This window comes from Chelonia mydas, chromosome 6 (genome assembly GCF_015237465.2).
Source record: "Chelonia mydas isolate rCheMyd1 chromosome 6, rCheMyd1.pri.v2, whole genome shotgun sequence".
NCBI lineage: Eukaryota > Metazoa > Chordata > Testudines > Cheloniidae > Chelonia > Chelonia mydas.
In genome coordinates this window covers 21745143-21769546 of record NC_051246.2, presented here as the reverse complement: position 1 = coordinate 21769546, position 24404 = coordinate 21745143, and the positions used below count along the sequence as shown (strand labels likewise).

General features: G+C 47.9%; 1 protein-coding gene across 1 annotated transcript; it reads right to left on the bottom strand.

The window, feature by feature from the left end:
* Positions 1-898: 898 nt before the first annotated feature.
* On the bottom strand, positions 899-24003 carry LOC102930701 (ras-related and estrogen-regulated growth inhibitor). The gene is made up of 4 exons (XM_037899516.2): positions 23358-24003; positions 9962-10018; positions 6569-6642; positions 899-4395 (listed from the first exon to the last, which is right to left on the bottom strand). Exons 1-4 carry the CDS (start codon positions 23452-23454, stop codon positions 3910-3912), a joined length of 714 nt encoding a protein of 237 aa, XP_037755444.1. The 5' UTR covers positions 23455-24003; the 3' UTR covers positions 899-3909.
* Positions 24004-24404: the final 401 nt, after the last annotated feature.

The window sequence follows — 24404 nt, the reverse complement described above, 5'->3', positions numbered from 1 at the left end:
TTCACACCTGCCCCATTTCTGGGTTAGAGGAGCGAGAACAAAGAGACATCAACTTGGGCTCTATAATAAATGAGCTGTGTGTTATATTATTACATACATTTAGAGAGCAACCACCACCACGCTCTCCCTGGATAGGGACGGCAAAGAATATTGCATGCATGCTGCTGAGACAAAGTAAAGCTCTTCCCTTACAGAGGATAGAACGCAGGCTGGCAATGGCCAAAGCTTTACCCAGCAAACCAGACAAGTTGTTCAAGCTGAGTTTTATTATAACGGAATGCAGCTAGTGTACAGTTCAACAGTCGACTAGGGTTATTTCTTTGAGAGAAACGCAAGTCATGTTATTTACATCTCAGACCTTTAGCAAATCCATCACACGTAGCAAAGCTATATTCTGGAAGGAACAGTCCTATACTTGCAGGGGGGATAGAGAGAAGGGGACTCGAGGAAGTTTCGGTCTCTAATGTCTATGATTTAGAAAGCCAGGAATATGTTTTGGAAAGCCCCCATGTGTGAAGACACTAGAAGAGATATTGGTAGCTGCAAGCCGAGCATATGTCGATGGTTGTCTGCTCCCCAGTGAGGCATTTGTTCATGAAGACAACAGTTTTGTCAGTAGGATACAAAAATTCTATACATCATGGCAGTGACTATAGAGAACTCTCCACCCAGCCTGCAATAGCAGATTTCGCTCCCCAGTGAGCATGTCTGAACTGGTACCTTTTACAAAGATGGGACAATTAATAACTAGACAAAGAATCAGTAGTTCTGTGCATCAACAGATTCCTCTCTCTGCTCCATTTAATCCACATTTAGAATCACCAGCTCAGATGTTTGGTCTTTCTCATATACACTGAAACCTCTTCCAATGGACGTCTAAGTCTTCTGTTCACTATTCAACCACGCTATAAAGCAATGCCATTAAGATGGAGTAATCCCCACAGAGATTAATATTTCACTGGCTCCTAAAATCAATGTGTGGGGTTACCAGGCGATTGTTAGCACAGGTTTCAGTATGGGTCTCACGGGAAATGCAGTCTCCTTGATTTGTGATGTGCAGTAATTCAAATGCATTCTACAGTGACTGGCAGTAGAGGAGAGTACACACATTCTGGTTTCTAAGAAAATTCAGCAGGGAACAGATGGTGTTTAAAATGAAAAATCCTCTTGGATTGACAGAGTCCCTTAACGGGCCTAGGTCTGGAGACATTAGCTGCAGATTCCATAAAAATATTCTGTTCATCAGAAGTGATATGGAAATTAAAATCAAATGCTAGATTCATTAAGAATGTGCAAAAAGCCTGTATGCCCCTCCCCTAGGAGATGGAGGACCCAAAGTGAGACAAAGAACACAAGATGCACAGATTCAGCAAAGACTGCAGCAACCACCACCACAACAAAAAACACAACCCACCCCACCACATTAAATGTGCCTGGTTCTTTCAGGCTGAAGTGGGACAGCAAAATCTGAAATCGTTGCCTTTCCTGGCCTAAGATGTGATTTACTGGGCTATTTAAAGGTCACGCTCTCAAGTAGCTTAAGCCAAAAAAGGTTTCACAAAACCTGGGATTAATAGGCATATTTTCAAAACCATGCCAATGTAAACGGTTTTCTCTTTTACATGAAACATTTCCCTGTAGTGCAAGCCGCATGGTCAGTGCCTGACAGACAGGAAGGGAGACGGCTGTCATTTAAATGCAGAAAAACGAAGCAGAGAGAACATTCGCTTTCTATAGTCGAGGTGTCACTAGTAATGAGTGGGTAACGTTGGGATTGCAACAGCTCAAACAGGCTACTGAACAGCCAGCAAATCTTTTTTTTTTTTTTTTTTTAAATCAAATCTATCTACTTATATGGCCCCCGTTATTGGGGCATAGGAGCATCTTACCATCTTTAACATCCTCACATCGCCCATGCGAGGTAGGGAATGTGCTACTATTTCCATTTCACAGTTGGGACACTGAGGCACAGAGAGATTAAGCTTTTTGCTTAAAGTCACGCAGTCTGTAGCAGAGCAGGGTATTGACCCTAGGTCTCCTAGGCAAGCACCCTAACCACTAGACCATCCTTCCTCTCATAATCAAATGGAACCTTTTGGTTACTACCCATCACAGCTGGGGGTCGGGTGGGGGAAGGTCACACCAATGTCCTAGAAGTGTAGGGCTCCAATCCCCATAGCCATTAAGTCTCCTTTTGTCTGTGTCTTTGTAGCACACACACCTTACTATCAGAATGCCTTGCTCCCAGCCCTATGGAGAGCGAAGGCTGGATTCCCATCATGCAACTCTCACAGCAATATTGCCAACTTGAAAATCCCATTTCTGTCTCAAAGTTGTCCCTTATTATTGTGACAAGTGACACCTAAGAACACTCCATGTGAAAGAGATTCCAGGAAAGTGTCGGTCTTCTCAGTTTATTTCACTTTGTGCATATTCCGTTTCACTGGTTTCCTGTATAGCTGCTAATCAGTTTTCCCGGTTTCTGTGAATCTTTCAGACAGCCATGAGAAAGACAAAAATTGTAAACACTAATAGAGAAATAGGATTGAAAAACCAGATTGGCAGGTAGGCAGGGTAGGGCACCAAACTGCTTTTAATTTTATTTTGAAATCAACTCAATTTCAAACTGATGGCACCTCTTTAATTTTTGAATCCATTTGGGAGCTGGCACTTTTCACACAGACTTTGTTCTTCTTTTCTCACTTGATTTATTTTCCTCAGGGTAAAAAAATGAATAAAAAGCCTCGAGAGCTGTAAGAGGGAAAACAAGGTCCTTTGATAGTTTCTCCACCATCTAAGCTAAAGACATACACCTAAGACATTTATGATGGTCAGAAATAAGGCTCTTTTCTCTATATGGCCACATGATCTCTGTGTCACTAGGCTCCCCATGCCCACCAAAGTAGTCACTGGGATCTACATGGCACTCTGAAGGGAGCAGAGTGCAGGTGGAGTGAAACATTCAGTGCTGAGTGTTTGTGTGCAAGTCTTGGAGAGTCAAACTAAGCTGGTGGGTCACAATGGTGTGACCTCCAAGGCACTAAGGGCTTCATTCTGCACCACTGCAGTCAATGAGAACTTTGCCATTGGTTTTGATGGGTGCAGAATTAGGTCCTAAGTGAATGTGGGAAATGGGCTGAGGACAGGGAATGCTGGAAACACTTTAAATAAGTTTGCTGAAGCAGGATCTGGCTACTTTCCTGGTTAGTGGCATCCATACACCAACAACTGTATGTTAGCAAAACATCTAGTGTTGGCCACCGGTAAAGACAGCAGACACGGCTGGCCGGACCCTTGGTCTGACCTGCTTTGACAAATCCAATGTACGCTATTTGGCCTAAATTGTGGATGTTGTGTTCACGGAACAGAGTGATCAGAAGCCAGGCAGAATGACAGCATGTGCTGTGCAAGCTTCCTGCCATTTCCACCAATGCATCTCGATGTTGCCCTGCAGCAGACCCTGGTAACCATGGCCTGGGCACCCACACAGGTCTGCACCTCAGTCCGAGCCTGCAGCGGCCCCAAGCCTCTCCTGAGTGGAGCCTGCCAATTGTGTTAAATTCAGTGGCAGTTTGTGATGTGCACAGAATGGGGATAAGGAGGAGGAGGGAGACCCTCCCAAATGAGTTTTCACTGCTAATCCTAAGCAAGGAAGTAAACCCCCGGGCTTTAGAGGTGAATGGCTGATGCACCAACCCCACTGAGCCACGCACCTCTTGCTAATTCTCTGTTGGAAGCCAGCACAGATCTGCACTGTGACCTTCCTGGAATACAGATGCCTGAAAGGACCCAACCTTGTGACATACAGCACTCTCTAGACCAGGAAGGTAAGCAGCCTGCAGCCTGTTCATTGCCAATCCAGGCTGCTCTGGGGCACTGTTCTCTCCCACACCCTGCCCATGCAGGGGCTCACTCCGGTATGTAGTCCCTGAAGGAGTTGAAGCTGAGGCTCCGGCCGCCTGAGTTCAGGGTGGAATTGGCATGTATCTTTGGAATCTTTTCCATCAGCTTAGATACGGCCCTCCTCTTGAAGGAGCCCGGGGAGAAGTGCCCCTGTCTCATCAGCTCGTTATACAGGGTGTTGAACACCATCACGGTCTCTTCGTAGCTGTCCCTGGTGGAGATCTCATAGAAAGGATGCTTCAGGGCTTTGGAGAGGTTCTCACCGTCCTCACAAGACACCATCCGGTCAAACTGCAGGTCCTTCTTGTTGCCAACAATCACCACGGGCGGCTGGTCACTCCCGCCGCTCCGCTTGGGGCTGGAGTGGATGTGGTTGATGAGGAAGCACAGCCTCATGACCTCGTCGAAGCTGCACCGGTCGGTCACAGAGTACACCACGGCAAAGCCGTCGCCCCACTTGATCTTTTCCTCGATCTGCAAGGAGTCTTCCTCCTAGGGTGGGGAGAACAGAAATCACAGCATCACCACGCAAGGCAATGAGCTCAAAATGTTTTATCAACACTGGACCACCTCCTGCTTTTGCTCCCATTGGGGTCAGTGGTAAAACTCTCAACGGTGCAGGATCAACCCTACGGAGCAGATCGGCCTCACTCCTTTGAAACCTATGGAGCTATACCAGTTTATATCTGCTGAGGATCTGGCCCATCAATATCAAGGGAAACAGAGAGAGATAGAGGGTTGTTTCACACACCACTGAAAGGTGCCTGCCTCTGGAGTGGAACACAGCAGCTGCTGACCAACACAGCAACACCACACAACAATTCGGGGCAGCAATTGGGTGCCACATCCAGTTGGAACTGCAGGTGTAACGTAGGGATGCAGATTATCCGCACTGGAAGTTGGGCCAGGTACTCAGGGCAGCATCTCCAATTATGTAGGAAGTGTAGGAAGGAGATCTTTAACAACCACAGGCAGTAGGACCACAGACATTCCTCTCCGCAGGCAGAGATCCTCTGCAGCACAGTGCCCTGTAATACCTTTCTGGGCTATCGGTACTGATTCGAGGCCCAGGGGCCACCGACACCACCTCTTGCAGAGCCATCACTGGAGGCTGACCATCTAAGCACTGACCCAGCGTGACCCAGCTTAGCTTGTGACATCTGACTGGCAGCAGGCCATTGTGCAGTAATCATTAATTGACAGGCAGCCACGCCAGAAAGCCGCTGGGCATCTTAACAGGAAATAACTAAACATGATCACAATGCAACATGCCTATCGCAAACAACCCTCCACTGCTGTTGGCAAATCAGAGTCTTTGTGTGTTCTCGGTGCCTGCGTTTACTCTAGCTCCGCAGCCGCATGGTCCCTCAAGCTCTGTGTGTGGCTTGTGTTTTCATCCTCCCTAGTCTAGCCACAATACTGCTGCTACAGGGCTTGAGCCAAGCCCACTGACGTCACCGGAAAGACTCCCTTTCATGTCTGGGGACTTTGGGTCAGGCCCCAAGCCACCTTCCTCACCCACTGCTCTGACCACGTCGCCTTCCTCCTCCCCAGCCCCTGCACTGGCTTCCTGCCCTTTACCACATCGAGTTCAAGGTCCTTGTCCTCCCCTTCAAGGCCCCACATAATCTCACTCCCGCCCACAACTCCACTGCTATTTCCTCTTCCTCTCTGCACTCCTCAAAATCACTTAGTGTTGCTGCCTCCTCGGTCTCCTTTGCCCACCCTCTGGCGTCCCCCCTTCCTTTGCTCTGTATTCAGAGCAGCCTTCCACCACTGGCCAGCCTGAGGGCCCCCCCTCTGTCCTTTCAACTCCACCTCTGCTGCAGCTGAGCTGTTGCCTGGCACAGATGGGGGGCTTCTCGTATGTCCTGTAAAGTGCAATGTACATTTACAGCGTGCTGTTAAAAACAGCAGCAATGCCCAGCGGGGTCAGGAGGTTGGGTTAAAGTGGCTCCCTTGGCTTGAATTTAAACTGTGCAAGTATATCTGGGTAAATGTAGACAGGTTGGTCTTAGGTAGTCCTCAGCACAGGGGATCACTCTTCTCTTCATCTGTGGGTCTTGCATATTCCCAAACACTGCTGATAAAATGGGGTTGTGCTGTACGCAGCAAAGGAAAAGAGAGTGAGAGAGAGAGAGCGAGAATCAATGGGCAACTACGAATTATGTGGCTGAAATCCCATCAAGGGGTCCTGGTGAGATCAGAAAGCACAAAAGCAAAGCTGGAGTCCCGCAGAGCATCCCTCTCCCATGCCCCAAGATGGAGTCACAGCCTCACCATGCAATATTTCACACATGGGGGCAAGTCCTGGATCTCTGTCTAGCATAAGTGCTGCTTTCATCACTCTTCTTCCACTGCAGCTGGCTTCCTACGCTGTTCCAGCCACAGTGCCCCTCCCTGCCACCCTGCTCCTGTCAGATGGCCTTTGCTGGGACCGCTCAAGTGACCATCCAGCAAGTGCGAATACTAACTGGTTAAGCCTCGGAACACAGGGATATCCACCGACTACCTCTCAGGGCAGCTGCAATCCACCTGTCCTAACGCACGCATGGGGCCAATACCACCACCACAGGCTGAAAAGACAATGCTCCACCCTTGGGACCATTTTCTGGTTAGTATTTTCTGACATCGGTTGCCCATGAAGCGGTGACCGTGACCGTACCTGTCCTGCTGTGTCGAGAATCTCAAAGTGCACCATCTCCCCATCGATGACAGCCGTGTGTCTGTAAATCATTTCTGTAGGAAACAAAGATGCGTGAGAACTCCCTGATCTCTGCGCAGAGCACGGGTGGATTCCACTCCGCACAGCCAGGTGAAGAGCATGCTAAAGGAGAAGGCACAGATAACACAAAAGGGGGACTCAGAAACTCCCTGATCACTGAAAAGAGTCACCACGCTTCCCATGACACAGTAACTGCTTGATGCACCAAACTGAACAGGCAGACTCTGAGCCATTCTTGGTGCCCCCAAAGCTAATGGGGACTTTGCCAGTGACTTCAAAAGGGAACCGGGTCAGAACCTCTCTTAAAGGAGACACTGTCAGAGCGCAGCCTTCTCATCTACAGAAAGCAAGACACACAGAAGTTCACAGTGAACAGTGCAAAAAGCTGCCATCTTTCCTTCCACACATTGTTCTCATATCCAACGCCCAAAGTTTGGCATAAGTAGGTTCTGACAAGTCTTATGTAGTTCATCTTCACCCAAGGGCATCCCTCTGTTGTCTGAGATCTAGAAGATGATAACAGAGCATGTTGGGTCAGAGGAAGGGACTTGCATATCCTGTACAAGCTTTTTATACATAAATCTGTGTGTGGCATGTGTTTTGGCAACACTTTCCTAGCTCCTTTTCCTATTTGTCAAAGAAATCTGTGTTTTAAAGACTTTTTTCTCCCTTGCAACCCACCTTTGCCCCCAACCCTTCACCCCATGCTCCGGGGAAGTCAAAAGGCTAGATTTCTGTTGTCACAGCTAATTCCATGACAAACAATTATAATGCCACACAGACAGGACAGTGATGTCACTACAGGATCAAGCAGCCCTGGCGCTTAAGGGAGAAAAGCTCTTATTCAGCAAACACAGGTATCTTCAGTAACAGCCACAGGAGCACAGAAGCATCTCATTCAAATCTCATTCCTTTATGCCCACCTGTCAATGCCCTCGCCCCCCAAAGCCCTGACTACATCAGAGAGTAATATCAATTTGTGTCTATAATCCAACTAATCTAACTCCTATTGCGTTTGTCTACACTGTAAGCGCAGCACTGTTGGAAGGTTTTGCCTTACATCCACAGTGGCACTGTTTTGTATTGGATGTGATATGCCACCTTCTGGGTATGGGTCCCAGGGTTCCCGGCACTGCTCCCTGGTGTGCTGCATTCTGGGTAATTTTTCTGCAAGGACTGGTGCAGCTTGGGATGGCAGCGGGAGAACTATCTGCACTGAATTTTTTTCCATTTTCAGCAAATGGAAAGTTGAACCATCCACGTGAGATTGCTGTGGTGATTTTAAGTCCTCTGGAGGTGAATCCCATCTGCCCCAAACTAGCCCCATACGTGGCCCTGGCCTCATATGAAGGCCATTGAGCCAGGGACACAGACAAGGAAGTAAAGAAAAAAACAAAAAATCCAAGCCACATCAGCAGCCTTTGTGCCGTTGGCAGTGCAAGGATGGGAGAGACAGCAGCGATCAGTGGTTGCAGAATGCTAGGAACAAAAGGGATTGGTAGAGAGTAAGGGTGATTTCATAACCAACAAAGAGGGACTTAAAAGCTCTAAGAGTCCTTTCAAGCTATTCTTAAAAATAATGTATCTTAATACTGCTTGTCAGCCCCACTGGCGCTGCTAATCCACACCCTTTAGCTTGCCTACATTCCGGCTCATATTACAGACAAATAGGATAGGAGGAGATCTTGCTTTTCTAAACAAGAGATAAAAGTTGAAGTGATGCTTGTATCTGTACTGGTTTTTCGACATAATATATGGAGTGAAATGCTTAAAGCCTCACTAATATCTCCAGGAAATAAATCCCACAACATCCTGCTTAGCAACAACTCTGCAGAGAAGGAGAAGGAGAGGGAGAGGGAGAAAGATCTCCAGGATTTCTCTTCCCCATTCTTTAATAGAAATGTGTATGAAAACAGGATCTTTGCCCCTCCAGAGTCTATATCTTCTTGCTTCTGATTCCAAGAGACAGCATGGTCCAGTGGATGGATCACAGGGTGGACTCAGGAACACAAGTGTCACGGGAGCTGCTGGATACTTGGGACTTTTGAAAATCAGGCTCATATTTACAGATCTAGGGGTCTACCTTTAGGCACCAAGTTTTGAAAATCTTGGCTTTGAATGCTATTCCTGCTTCTGCCATTGATCATTGGGATAAGACTTGCCTACGTACCTTGTGACAGGGTGTTGTGGACATTAATTAATGTCTGTAAAGTGCTATCAAGGCTGAGCATTATTTCCCATTTGGTGGTGTCATTTTCTGGTTTGTGACATCGCAGCTGTTGAGTCTTTGACCCTGCCCCAGGGCCTGTAACCTTTTCCTCTGGCTGCCCAAGTCTGTTCACACAGCTGCTAAAGCCATCTTCCCTCCCAGCCCACCTGCTCCTGTCCTTGAATCCCTCCATTGGTTCTGCACAAAACTCGACTTCATCCTCACCTTTAAGCTTTGTTAAATCTCACCCCCATTTACACCTCTGCTCTCAATCCCCCTAGGTCCCTCTGTTCTTCCCAGTCGTCCTCATTTCCCTTTGTCCCCTATTCCTTTCTCTAAGTCTCAGACTTTCTAGCACACTGACCCTCTCCTGCCCCGTTTCTCCTGTCTCATTTGGACTGTAAGCTCTTTGGGGCAGGGAACCAGCCACATTCTCTGCAGCACCAGGTATATTTACAGCACTGTTTAAATATTTGGTAACGTTACAGAGAGCAACTCCAAGTGAGGGAATAAGCAGAAGGCAGAGAGGAACTCCCAAAGGAAAACATATTTACTTTTGTACTAAACATCTCTAGTCCTAATGAACATGGGAAGCAAACTCAAGAAAGTATAGGACAGACAGGGAATTAGCAGGGTTGTTTTATCTGAGTTTTCCACTAGGGATCACCCATTTCTTCAATGAAATGCCGCAAGGCTGAGGAATTTCCAGCACACCTGCCACCCACCAAAAAACCCTACACTTGCACATGAAAACACAGTCCAGTGAATAACATGGACTCAACATAATGACCTCCATTTACAGTGACTAGTGGTTTTTGGGTGCCCAACCTGACACACCATTCAATGGGCAGGATTTTCAGAAGGAGGGCTGCTCAGATTGGACACACCCAAATACGAGAGCATTGGAAATCACTTGGCCCTTTTGGCTCTGTGCGCTGAAAGCCTCTCTCCCCAAAAAACAACCCCGAGGCCAAACTGCTTCCAGATTACTAAGCCTATATTTAATAGAGCAGTTACTACTCTTTGTACAGCACCTAGCGCGATGGAGTCCCTCAGCCCCACTGTAACACAAATAATAATGTTGTTAATAAAATAATAAATAATAATAATAAATACTTGCTTACCTAGAGTAGGGTCATAATCCCCAATGAATCTCTTGGTGATGAATCTCACAGTTAGAGCTGCATTGGAGAAAAACAAAACAACCCCCCCCACCCCTGAAAGTCAGTTGTGATCAACAAAGCAAACTCAGTAAAACACTGATTAACTGAGACAGGAGGGCTCTGATGAGTTTGCTCCTCTCTGTAGTGAGGACGTCCTCCAACCCTGAGTGCAGGCTGATGGCGGTGTGCCCTGCTGGGCTCCGCACAGGCAGGGGGAGGGAGTTTTTGATCCCAACCAGGTATACTAGTAACTAGGTTGGGAGCCAGTCAGGATCTCTGAAGAAGCTACTCCAAAGTGTAACCACGAGCATCAATAAACACTGGGTAACAAACAAACAGAAAACAAAGTCTCTCTCCCGCACCGGGCAACGCTGCCACCTGAAAAGCTACGGGGCAGGGGAGAGCATATTAAAATGGCAGATTGGCCAAGACCTACTTCCAGTACCCTGGGAGTTTGAAGGCTGAAAACTGCAAGACTTACAGTAGATAGACTGGAAAGGATCTGAGGGTAACTTTACATTGACCAGCAAGCAGTTCTCTGCCCAAATCCAAAGTCAGGACTTGCCGTGTGTGAACAGAAGAACAGAGAAAGCCTGATTGTGCCTCTCTGCACCCTGGTTACCAGAGGAACTGACTAGAGCTAAGAGTTAACTTAGCTGCTTCCAACAGAGAAGTTCACAATGTAGCCAATGCTCTGTTCTCCCGATTGGTGGACGAGAACTGCCTTGGCATTGCCCAAAGTTGTTTTTATATAGCAGCCGCTTTACAAACACAGATCCCCAGAGCAGAGGGCAGATGTCTTTCTAAAGGATATGCTCGAGTTCAATCGCAAATTGCTGGGCGGAACGCAGGATCCCTGGGTAGAATTCCGTAGCTCGTACAATTCAGAAAGTCAGATTGGATGACCACAACGGTCTTTTCTGGCCTTAAAATCTAGTGAAAGTATCTAACCACACAGTGACACAGATGAACTAAATTCTGGCCCGATTTACACCCTGGGCAATCCTACTGATTTCAGTCAGGAATGTATTTTAGGGGTGCTTCATAGTGCTTCTCTTATCCCTTGCATTTGTGCACAAATATTTCCCTCGCACACAGATGCAATACCAACAGAAAACGAACCTGAGTCAATATACAGCAGTACAGTGGCATTTGACAAGTTCCCTAAGAGCAGAGAGATCACGGAGACCCAGAGCTTTTGCTCCGTCAGCAATTTCACCTGCTTCACCCCGTCCAATAGCGCACGTCACATTTTAAAACAACATTTCACAGCTAACCCTCAGGAGTCGCATTGATTTCACCCACAGATTTTCAAGACCAGAACAGACCATTATGAGCAATCTAGTTGATCTCTTGCATAACACAGAATTTCACACAGACTCCTGCCCTGAATCTTACACTTTGCGTCTGGACAAGAGCATATAGTGTAGAAGCAGTCAGAGACTATTCTGGTGAGCACTCTAAAATACAGGTCATCATAATTCAACATGCTTTTCTGTATGTGTGACATTGGCAAACAGTGCTTTGTGGCCCGAGCCTGCATGTGCTTAACTTTACGCACAGTGAGTAGCCCAAGTGACTTTGGTGTAGGGTGACCAGATAGCAACTGTGAAAAAACATAATGGGGGTGGAGGGTAAAAGGCACCTATATAAGAAAAAGTCCCCCAAAACAGGACTGTCCCTATAAAAACGGGACATCTGGTCACCCTACTTCAGTGGGGCTATTTACTGCGCAGGAAGTTCAGCATGGGCGTACGCTTTGGCAGGACAGAGGGATCTTGATGTATCACATCAGCCTAGGTGACATAACTGCTCCAGAAAGGGTGGGATATCTGCTCGGTCTGATGAATTTCCAATACTGTTTATTGAACGTTTTATTCTCAAGTTAAATGTATCGAACGCAAATTGTACCATCTTGTATATTCGCATTCAATCGGTCAAAGGCTCGACACCCCAATAGTTGTAAAATGAGACAGCACCACCACATTTGTATGTTATATAAGAAATTAGAGGCGCTTGGCAAACAGAGGGGGGGAAGATAGTTCAAAGCTAGGTTCTACCTATAGTCAGCAGTATCCTTTTAAAATAAGACATACAACAAAACAACTATTAAAGAATATTTACGTCTGAGAACATAGTGGAGGGTGGGGAAGAGCAAGACAGAAAGGCCTATACAAGGAACAGCTTGAAATGTAGCCCAGAACCTCTCTCCTCACTCTCCTGTTTGCTGTCACTTACCCCTTACATGCCACACATATACTGCATTTATGCCTGGGAATGTCTGTCCCCAGCACAGGGAAGGGATGTTGTTTTCGCTCGACCCTTCCCTACCTAGGCTTCAGAGACCAAGCTCCAGCGCGAGCTGCAACTTCAAAGCACTATCTGCAGTTTCCTTTAGCGCACTGGCCCGAATCTGTGGACGCAGGCTGGGAGGCTTGCTCCCGCTCGCCCCAAAATGCTACGTAGGCATACCTGGGCCAGGGCCCCCAAGGGGAGTTTGCTTTAGCCCTTCACAAATAACCGGATGGTGGCAGTGAAAATGTCTTTTTTTCCCCTTTTGTATTTCCCAGTCAGGCAGGCCCGGAAGCAGCAACAGAGATCAAATCGTTCAGTCAAGAGCGTTGGGTGGGAACAGCCACAGAAGAGGAATGTACACAATTAAACCATTCTATCCAAGCGTCCAACCTCCCTGCAACAGGGGGACAGGAGGCCCAAATCCTTTGTGTCCAATTTAATACTCAGTTGAACCAGGACAAAGCCTAATGCTGGAGCGCTGGGCCAGTAGTTCCATCCCAACACTGCATCTGTCTAGTGCTTAATTGGTAATGAAAGAGGTGCCGGGGCTCAAGCAATTTTTTTATATTCATAACTGATGCAGCAAGCCCAGAGGTGCCTGGCTGTGAACTGCCAAGCCCAGAGGTGCCAGGGCTCAGCGCTGACAAGCTCTGGCACAAATTAAGCATTGCATATGCCCATTTCTCCCTTCCCCTCCCATGGAAAAGTACTGGCTTGTGTCGTGTCTTGCACATTCACTCTAAGCAAGCCAGACTAACCCCAAAGCAGCCTCGGGAAAGGAACAATCCTCGAGGGAGGCCACCCAAGTGAAATGACAGGCCTGGTAAAGGTGAAGTATAGTGGGCTGGGAACTAAATAAATGCCTCTTCAGAGCTGGCTGCAATGGGTTACTAGGTGACAAGACTAGTCTCCGGGTGAGGCAGATGTCCTCTGGCAATTCCCAGAGAAATGCCCTGTCCAGCGGTGGGGAGAACCAGGCCCTTGCTCACCTGCTTACACGGAGCGTGGAGACTCAGTTGGCTACAGTCCAGGAGCATGCGGGAAGGAGGAAAGGCTCTTTCTAAAAAGCGAGCGATTGCAGTGCTGATGTCCTGGAGATTCAAACTCGGCCTTTCACCATAGAACAGGGGCAGGGGCTGCAGCTGAGCAAGCTTCTCCACCCCACCCCACCAATGTTCCTCTTCCCTGACCTGGAAGAATAAGCTGTAGGGGTGAGAGCACAGCTTACTATAGAGTCCAAAGGTTGACTGGACATGGAGACTCAAGAGATGTCTGTCGTCTCACTGTTTCTATTGCAATGGTGGATTCCTGTCTACTAGGAACTTGGCTGAGTGCAAACAGCCATCAGATGGCAGTCACTCTTCCATGTGACAGGAAGGCGAGCATCTATGCCTAGAGTAAAAAGGGGGTATAGTGGGTAGCTAGACTAGTGGGTCATTAAGGGTACAGTAGAAAAAAATGCCCATTTAGGGTGGGATTTTCAGAAGCACTCAGCACTGGCCTAGCATTACTCCCATTGACTCTAAGGGAGATCTAGCTAGACAGCTTTTACACTGAATCTCTATTTTACTAGTTCCAGGGTGCTTGATAAATGCAGTGACAAGTAAAGAGGAACCAGCCCACATTCACAAACGGCCCCCCAGAAATCTCAGAGGACAGGAGAGGAGGTTCCTAGGGACTGGTGTACAGGTGGGAGGGAAGGGGTGTGCAGGACATCACATCGCAGAGAGGGAAGCTCTGATGAGGAAATACAAGGTGTGAGCTAATCACAGATTATAATCAAACTAATGGCTGTGTGCCAGGTTACCAGAAACATTAAAAGTTAATACATCAAGGCTGAGTATCAAGGTAAAGAACTAGCAGCTTTACTGAACATCTCCAGCTTGGCTGAAGGTCTACGCAAAGCCAACAAAGTCCCATATGGCCCTGTCCTAGCATGCCCTGGGGCTGGGCTCTGGGCTGGCTCTATTTCAGCTGCTCTGGAGTCCTGTTCCGGAATACAGAGATCCTGCTCTTGACAGCTTATCCATGGTAATGGAGAGGTTGAGGACAAGTTCAAAGTGCTTGGAAGGAGGGATTTCAGAGACACAACCAGTTGGTAATTAGTGGAGTCCCAGAAATGCCTTACTAAGGATGCAACAAGATCAGGTCAGGGTTCACGCTGATGGGAGAACGCTGCTGGTGGTGGGTAAGGTTAAAGAAAACAGTTGAATACTCCACAGGGGAGACTAAGAACAGAAAGGTGATGTTTACTGGTTCATTGTTTAGCAGGGAACACAGGAGCAGACAGAATAGAAACCTGAACATCAGGGCGGAGAGACTATGTGACGCAGGGTGGAGGGCTTCCCTTCTGCCAGGAGCTGGAAACCATTGAGGGGGCAATCTACATGCCACATTACACACAAGAACTTAGCAAAGCACATACCCGTGTGGAAGAAATGATCATGATTGTACGCTTTAGGGGTAATGAGGGAGGAAGCACAAAGGGGAGGTTCAAGAAGTATTGACTTACTACTCGCCGTACAAATACAGACAGCCCAGCACAGAAACACAGCCAGCCAGATGCAGAAGGTATAGAAAGTTAAGTGGGACACTAGAGACTCTCTCCATCTGGGAAAGGATAATTACCAGGGCACTAAGGTCAAGAACGTAGGTGGTGTGGTGGACACAGGCAGCCATGCAGAGGAGATGGGTGGGGTCTTGCTGGTGAAAGAAGGCCCTGGTTAAAGCACGGATGGAGCAGAAACTGTGTGTGCTCCAGCCATTAGGGAATACAGTTAGACAGATTTCCCACGGTGAAAGAGCCACAGGAATCAGGAATTATGGGTCACTGAACCAGAAAGACCCATGTGGCTGGGAAGTGACTGAGCAAACACAAAAAGGATTTTTAAAAGGCCCCGATTCTACCTTGTCTGGACTCAGAGAGAAATAAGGATCTGCTCCTGCTCCCACACTGTTCAATGGCAACACTCCCATTGGTTTCAATGGAACAGGAGCGAGCCCTAAAATTGGATACACGCTCAGAACACCAACAACATTCCAGCTGATAAGGAAGGAGCCGTGCTGGAGCTCTTAGGAGGAAAAAGGGTTTCACTTTGTCCAGGGATGGGAAACGGACTCCTGCTTTGAAACAATAAAGTACACTAGAGCCGTGGTTTGCAACCTTTTTTGAGACCACTGCACTAGGGACCTTTAAGTGTGCAGCAGCAGGGTCCACATGGACACAGTGCGCAGCCGGTTAGCGCGACATAGATTTGCACCCCAGGTTGCCATGAATTGAGCGCGCATTTAGACAAGCCCTTATTCTATGTCCTGTTTTACTTTGAATATTCTATGCTGACACCTGCATTAAAAGCGGTTCAGTTTGAATTGGATGGACCTATTATTTTCCCATAATATATCAGGGACACTTCGGAAGTTGCTTCTAAAGATCTTAGTTAAGTATTTTTGCAAATCACACTGGACTTCCACACTACAGGGAGGTTTTGAAATATAGTACCTGCTCTGAACTTCAGATCAAACACAATCACCAGTATTGTGTATGAGGATACCCAGATAAGTCAATTTCTTAACTGGTTTCCAAGCAGTCAAAATAATTGGTAGGCAAATTAATTTTCATAACTTCGGTCTTCGATGTATTGAGAAGACCCATTTTCTTGGCGGAATTTGCAAGATCATCTGTCTTTTGCTACTTGGGTTTCCACCTTCCACCCAAAAAACGGGACACCTGAACCATTTCATCTGGGACAGTTACCTCAAATGAGGGACAATCCTGGAAAACCTGGGACAGGTGACAACACTACTTAGAGATTTCCTGGGACAACTACCTCAAAAGAGGAACGATTCTGGGAAAGCCTGGACAGGTGGCAACCCTATTTGCTGCATATCTTCAATTATTTTATTTAGAAGACAGATACAATCTGCCACGTCTACAGCTCAGATCTCACCACCTATCCATGCAATGCCTGTTTCCATACTGAGAGTCTATCACATCACAAAATCAATAGCGACTCCAAACCAGATGGTGGATACGATGCAATGTCACCTTACACCAGTGTGAACTGTAAACCAGCCTGTTAGCCCCTGGTTTATCTTTATTATTCAGTAAGTGTTTTGATACACATTTCTAATCACACAAGTTGATGGAGTCCCCAGAAAAGTTATCTGCCAAATTGACTATTATTTATTAAATAATAAGGGGAAAAATCCAAAGAGTCTTACAGGTCTCTAGTTTCATTTTCCCTGTGTTGTAATTATTGACAAGAGACAAAACGCAGAAATACACTGTAGCTTAATAAAACTGCCCAACAGGGCTCGCTAAGAGTTGGATCCTGCTGCGGGTATTTATTTTCATCTTTAAGGACACTATTGATTTGTCAGAGAAAGGGGGAGACAGTGGAACAAATCAAACCTGATTCCTAGGAAGCACCTGACACTGTCGTACGCTCTAGGCAGTCTCCCAAAGCTGCATCACACGGTACTTTATTAAGATGGAGAACCAATTAAATTGATTAAAAATTGGCTTGGGTACAAGAAAACAACAGAAGTTGCCAATACAAGGAAGTGGATGAGGGCAGAGAGGCGTGACAATGTGAAGACCTTTTTTGTTCATCACTTCAGATGTTTTTATACCTTTCAGAGAGGGGGATTTAAAAAGCGGACATGGTTACACTTTATATTAAGGTTCCATTTATAAATGGTTAATAAATTAACAGATGTTTTAATAAATCGTTAACTGATTGCTAGAGAGACCAATAGGTTGCTTGGAATGATGCTTTACAACCATCTATAATGCCACCTACCAATGTGCATATAGCTCTCTATATCACATGCGACTCATGTCTGCTGCAACAGGCTTCTGACATCTCTTAATCACTTATTAATGCTTTATAAACAGAACCTTCATGTGAAATATGACTGTGATGACACTGGCTAGTGTCAAAATTAGACAGCAGAAGATATGCGGCCAGGGGAGAGGGGGAAGCAAACACACATTAAAAGGTTTGGATATTCTGGATTTATAAGCTTTTACAGGTGACTTACCTAGTTCAATATCCAAACCTCTAAACTACAGATAAGCCTGAAACAAAGCTGCTCGACTTTGATGATATTCAAATCCAGATGCAGCTGGTCCCAGCCACCCTTCCTGCAATGGCTTTGAACATGGTTTTGTCCTGGTCACAGTGTTTTGCTGCTAGCACGGACACCTGTTGAGGATTTCCAGTCAACCACATCAAAGGATTGGCAGGAAATTATTTTCAAGGAGTGGGTTACTTTCCTCCTGGAAACGCATCTTTCGCCATCTCCCAAGATTTTAATTGCTCCTGCATGTGGAAGGGGTTCACAGATAGTGTCCCTGACAGCTCACTAAACCTGACCTCTAACTGAACTGTCTGATTCCAAAAGGATCATTACGGGACACTGCTGTCAAGTTACAATCAGACTGGGGGAGGGGAGACGTGGAGCGGGGCTGTTCGTAGCTGCACTTCAGAGGACTGAAACCAAGGGGATTTCAAAAAAAATCGAATTCATTTTTCATTTGCAGTGTTGTAGCCATGCTGATCCCAGGATATGAGAGAGACAAGGTGGGTGAGGTCATACCTTTTACTGGACCAGCTTCTGTTGGTGAACAAAACAAGCTTTTGAGCTATATAGGGCTGTTGAAGAGCTCTGTGCAGCTTGAAAAGTCATCTCGTTCACCAACAGAAGCGAGTGCAATAAAAGATATTACCTCCCCCACCTTGCCTCTCAAATTCGTTTTTCCTCATTCGCGTTGCCTGTTTAGCTTTTACATGCTTTTCAGCTTGGATAATGAAAACTACTCACTCTCTGGTTTTCATACACTAAAACAATGCGCCCATGTGTGAGTTAAAAAACAATCCCGGGGAATGCTGAAACTGAAATAAGAGAGGAAAGCACGGGACTCAAGAGCCCTGGGTTCAAATCCCACCACTGCTATATACTTTCCTCTGTGACGTAGGGCAAGTTACTGAGTCTGTGCCTCAGTTCCTTATCTGCAAAATGGGGATCATATTTTTTTTTGTCTGTCTTGCCCATTTTTAGATTATAAAATATTCAAGGCACGGACTGTCTCTCAGTCCAGCGCCTAGTACAATGAGGCCTAGATCTCAGCTGGGCCCTCAAAATGCTTCTGTAATACAAAAATAATAAATAGTCTACGTGAACTGTCATCAAACATTTCTATGTCTTAACCCCCCCCCCCGCACAGGGCAGTAGGTGATCTTACTTGTCGGTGAACACTGGGATAGAAATACAACTGTGGAGCTCTGCTAATACACTAGGATTGTGAAAGCTGAGAGTGGGACAATGGCATAGTCCGAAGTATGAATCAAGCTCCAGAATTCACCTTACTGTAAGTATGAAAGTCCGTCAGACTTCTGAGATTTGGCTTTCTCCAAGCAATGTTGCAAAATAACTATTCAAAGGCAAGCAATTGGGAGACATCACTTCCCCCACCTCACCTCCGTGCCTACAGTCTCTAGGGAGGCTACCCAGCTAATTACTCACTCTTCTGACCTGTATTTTTAAACTAAAAAGTAAGCCAGATGTTAGTGTCATTGTGGAGACTGACTTATTTTAACAGGCTATCGCACTAGCACATTGTACAGACAAAAGCATTAGGAGTGAAGTCTAAACTTCAGAGGGGATTTCAACCACTGGTGTAGCTGAACTAACGCACATCCTTAATGCAGACATGCAAAGCCACTAGAAGCCATAATTTGCACCGATGCAGTTCACTCCCTACTTGAAATTGAGCTAAACTGCATCACTTCAAATTGTGGTTTATAGGCGCAGGTTTGGCTGCCTGCACTGGAAAGGTATGTCTATACTGCAACGGTGAGCAAGTCTCCTAGCCTGGGCAGACAGACTTGTATTAATGAGCCTCGCACAAACATGCTAGAAAAGGCAGTGTGGACACTGCAGCACCATAGAATCATAGAATATCAGGGTTGGAAGGGACCTCAGGAGGTCATCTAGTCCAACCCCCTGCTCAAAGCAGGACCGATCCCCAATTAAATCATCCCAGCCAGGGCTTTGTCAAGCCTGACCTTAAAAACTTCTAAGGAAGGAGATTCCACCACCTCCCTAGGTAACGCATTCCAGTGTTTCACCACCCTCCTAGTGAAAAAGTTTTTCCTAATATCCCAACCTAAATCTCCCCCACTGCAACTTGAGACCATTACACCAGCAGAGGCCTGGGCTAGCCACCTGGGCTTGGACCCACGGTCAGGGTGGGTTCAAGCTTGGATAGCTAGCCCAAGCCTCCGCCAGGGCCACAACCTCCACGCAGCTATTTTTACCACATCTGTGCAAGCCTCAAGCCTGTGTACCCAGGCTGAGAGGCTCACTCCCAGCTGCAGTCTAGACATAATCTTGGTTTTCACTGCTGCTGCTAGGCAGGTGACTGGCCAGTGATGGCTGCAATCAGGGCAAATCCTCAGTGCAGGCATGGCCAAAAGCCATTAACCTTTCAAGTGCATTAGTCCACTTTGATCTTTTAAAATAAACAAACAAAAAATAACCACCCCCCCACCAGTCATTTTATAGATGGAAATAATTCTTTCTAGGATCAATTTAAATGGAAAACGGGAACCACCACTTAATTATAATGAGGGGTGGCCTGAAATTCCCTGGCATCTGGTTAATCAAATCGTGTTCTCTCTGCAATTCTTTTCTTGTATGTTATGGCTGATGAGTTATTAAAGTGCATGAGGGAACCATATATGTTCAGCTTCAAGGTTATGAAATTGACTAGTTGTTGGTTTGCGGGGTTTTCTTACCAGCATTCTTCTGCATGAAACACAGTTCATGTGACTTTTCATTTACTGTTCCATCTGCTCTTCCCACTTCCAATTACTCAGTCCTGGCCTGGATACCACACATAGGTCCCGATTCTACAAGCAGCTGGGCGCGGGAGGATCCCTGCACCTACGCAGAATCCCAGCAGGCTCTGCCCACATGAAACTTGTGAGTTCAGGGCTTTTGACACTTAACACACCCACGTCAGAGCCACACTCAGGTGCTGTCTTTTTTGCAACTGTACCCCATACTAGGAGCTGCTGGCAGGATATTTTCCTAGGAGGGGTTCCCTCCAATTTGGTATTCATTCCTTTTCCTGGTCGAAAATAGCCTACGGTGTTGACTTTTGAAACCTGCTGGAAAACCTGTCTATCTAGGAAGGTGTATGGGTGTGAGTATTTATTTGATGGGAGAGGTTAGGATTTTACAGGAGCTGAAATGGAGGTGTTGTGATTCGCCTTCTTTTCTGTGTGGAGAAAGGCTGTTGCTTTTCAACCGCTGTTGGGTTTTTGTTTCATGCCTTAGTTGGATTGCACTTTTAATTCTCTTACTAAGCCCAGGCTCTAGGGGCTATGGAGACCTTTTCATGTTTATATGCCCAATTCAAAAAAGTCATAAACTTAAGTTAAAATGTTAACTCCAAGAGTTTATTTCACTTCCTTTTAAACAATGAAAAATTGTGATTTTTCATTTACTGAAAGGAAGGAATTCACCAGTTTACAAAGAAATAAATTCGGTGGAAATGCACAACTAACAGAGCATCTGCAGCCAAAGCAAAGTCTGTGTTGTGAACCAGACAGGGATACCATATCTGTAGGGTATTTCTGGAGTGGGCAAATAAATGGTGGGGAAGTGTTCTTTAAAACTTGCCATCTCTCTCCCCCCACAAAAAAATGACCACAATACTTTCCTGGAGTTTACTGTGGAAATTTGCATTTCAACTGCCAACACCACTGACCCCTAGTAACAGAGAAAAAGTATGACTGTACCAGAGTAAACTTGTATCTCCCAATAAGAACATAAGAATGGCCATACTGGGTCAGACCGAAGGTCCATCCAGCCCAGTATCCTGTCTACTGACAGTGGCCAATGCCAGGTGCCCCAGAGGGAGTGAACCTAACAGGTAATGATCAAGTGATCTCTCTCCTGCCATCCATCGCCACCCTCTGACAAACAGAGGCTAGGGATACCATTCCTTACCCATCCTGTCTAATAGCTATTAATGGACTTAACCTCCATGAATTTATCCAGCTCTCTTTTAAACCCTGTTATAGTCCTAGCCTTCACAACCTCGTCAGGCAAGGAGTTCCACAGGTTGACTGTCTGCTGTGTGAAGCCCCTACAGAAGCTCCTACAGCAGGGATGGGCGAACTACGGCCCGCAAGCTGTTTTAAGCCGGCCCGTGAGCCGCAGCGCACGGCTCGGCCCCACTCTGGTGCTCCGGCCAGGGGCCAGACCACGCGGCTCCTATGCGCTCCAATGGCCCCCTCCGGCATTCCAATGGGAGCTGCATGGGCAGTGCCTGCGGATGGGGCAGTGTGCAGAGCCACCTGGCTGCACCTCCGCATAGGAGCCAGAGAAGGGACATGCCACTGCTTCCAGGAGCCTCTTGAGGTAAGCACCGCTCGGAGCCTGCATCCCTGAGCCTCTCCCCATGCCCCAACCCCCTGCCCCAGACTTGGTCTCCCTCCTGCTCTCCAAACCCCTCGATCCCAGCCCGGAGCACCCTCCTTCACCCCAAACCTCTCATCCCCAGCCCCACCCCAGAGCCCGCACCTCCCCCCAGCCAGAACCTGCACCCCTTCCCACACCCCAGCCCCGATCCCACTCCTGCCCTCTGTACCCCTTGGTCCCAGCCCAGAGCACCCTCCTACATCCGAAACTCCTCATCCCCAGAGCCTGCACCCCAACCCCAATTTTGTGAGCATTCATGGCCCGCCACACAATTTCTATTCCTCAATGTGGCCCTCGGGCCAAAAAGTTTGCCCACCCCTGCCCTACAGGCTCTCAGACCATTGTGCTAGATGCTGTACAAACACATAGATGAAGATGGTCTTCCCCCCCAGTAGTTTACAATCTAGACAGACAGATGGGGGTGGGGGAAAGCAAGTGACTTGTTTAAAGTCACAGCAGTTCAGTGATAAAACAAGGACTAGAAGAACCCAGGTCCCTGACTCCCAGTCCAGTGCTCTATCTACTAGACCACACTGCCTTTCAGTCCACAAACCTACCCAAACTTCAGCTTAAAAAAAAAAGTCACTTGAAAGTGCAGTGAAAGTCATTCAACTTTTAACCCCACTTTCCCCACCCCCAAACTTATAACTAAAGGATGTTAATGGCTTGCTCGCTTTAATTTACTAAATACAGGTAGGAATTTCAGAGTAACTGATGGGAGTTTAAACCTGGCATTTACATTGTTTTCCCCCAAAAGATATCTTTCATATGGCTCGAAGATATAGGACACTGACCCACAAGTCTAAGCCAAGCTGATCTACAAGGAGCATTTCTGCAGGCAGGCGGTGACATGAGCCAAAAATCCTTTGGGTATGATTCCCAGAATCAATGAGTCCCCGCTAACTCCAAATGGAGTCAGGGGAAGTTCAGCACCCCCACTAATGAGAACTTTTGTGTTTACTGCCTCCAGTCCAACAATCTCCAGTCCACTGTCCTTTGCAAAGGCTGATTTTAGAAGCCAGGACTGCCTGCCTGCCCGACCACCCCCTTACAGAGCCCGGTGTTTGCCCTGTTTCGAGCGGCAGTGGAAAGCATCTGATCGGCAACATTTCAGGCGTGGGGCAAGTGATCTATTCACGCCCCCAGCGCACGTGTCTGCAAGGGAAGCCCATAACACACCGGCTGGGCTGAGGGCTTTGGCGGGAAGGTGCTATGCAAAACACGAAGGGTGGGGTGACAAAGCGCACCCACTTGCCAAACCTGACGGCACCAGGGGTGGGGAAATCCCTGCTGGGGCGCCAGGGGGAGCCTGACTGCCCAGGGCCCCCGGGGGCGCTGATCTAAGGCCCGTGTCCGGGATCTCGGTCCAGGCAGCCTCGCAGGCAGGGCACAGTCAGCCCGGGGTGACCACGGGCGGCCTGAGCCTTTCCCCCCGCCTGGCTTCCCGCTTCCGCCGTCCGGCAAAGCCGGGAGGAAGCGGGGAAGTTGCCTGGCCAGGCGGCTGGCGCTGCCCTGCAGGGCGGGGGGTCCGAGGCCCCCCCGGGCGCACGGCGGGCAGGGTCCCTACCTGTTTTGCCCACGGCGCCCTGTCCCAGCACCACCAGCCGCAGCGTCCGCGCTTGGCTCAGGCTGACCGAGCGCCGCAGGGGCCGCGAGAAGCTCATGCTGCCGCCGGGGAAGGGGCTCAGGGCGCTGCCCGCTCCATGCTCCGCGGCCGCCGCGCTCGGGCTCCGGCTGGCTCCGCTCTGGCTCCCGGGCGCGCACAGTCTGCGGCGGGGGAGGAGAGAGCTCCGCCCAGGAGGGACGGGCCGGCCGCCAGCGCCCCCGACTCCTCCCGGGATCCCAGCCCGTCAGCTCCGGGGCAGAGCTAGTGCTGCTCCCCAATCCTCAGGGGGCCGGGATCTCCCCGCTCCCCAGCGCCTCCTGAATCCCCAAGGGGCCGGGATCTCCCTAGCCGCTCCCCAATCCCCAGGGGGCCGGGATCTCCCTAGCTCCCCAGCCGCTCCCCAATCCCCAGGGGGCTGGGATCTCCCCTCTCCTCACTGCAGGCTCGCTGCCTTTTCCTTGTCTCTGGGGTAGCTACCTGTCGCCCTCCCCCATTCCCACAAAAGACACCCCTCCTAGCCTGGGACACAGTCAAGCCCCCAATATCTGTAAATCTACTGACTCTTCAGAAGTAAGTGGCTGGATGTATCTCTGTGTACAGGAGGACTGATCTGAGAGGAAGAATGGCATTATGGTTAAGGCACTGGGTTGAGAGTCAGGCAATCTGTATTCTGTTCCTGGCGGTGCCACCGAATTCTTTTGTGACTTTGGGCAAGTCACTTAGTCTCTCTCTGCTTCAGTTTTCCGTCTGTAAAACTGAGATAATTCTACTTCCTTTGACTCATCTATTTAGACGGTAAGATCTTCAAGGCAGGGCCTGTCTCTCACTTCCTGTGTGTACCATGCCTAGCACAAAACGACCCTGATCTCAGTTGGGACCTCTAGGTGCAACTCCAATACAAATAACAATGTAGACAGAGGAACAGGGAGAGAATGAGCATACCAGGCAGAGAGACCATGACAGCATGATGTTTACAAATGAAGCTGACAAGATTTCATAATTTTACAT

What these genes read in the sequence shown, in the direction of transcription:
- LOC102930701 (XM_037899516.2), bottom strand. Translation starts at nt 23,454, where the DNA reads ATGAGCTTCTCGCGGCCCCTGCGGCGCTCGGTCAGCCTGAGCCAAGCG. An exon ending in GGGCGCCGTGGGCAAAACAG is followed by an intron (nt 10,019 to 23,357) that starts GTAGGGACCCTG and finishes TCTCCAATGCAG; the next exon opens with CTCTAACTGTGAGATTCATC. An exon ending in TTCTCGACACAGCAGGACAG is followed by an intron (nt 4,396 to 6,568) that starts GTACGGTCACGG and finishes TCCCCACCCTAG; the next exon opens with GAGGAAGACTCCTTGCAGAT.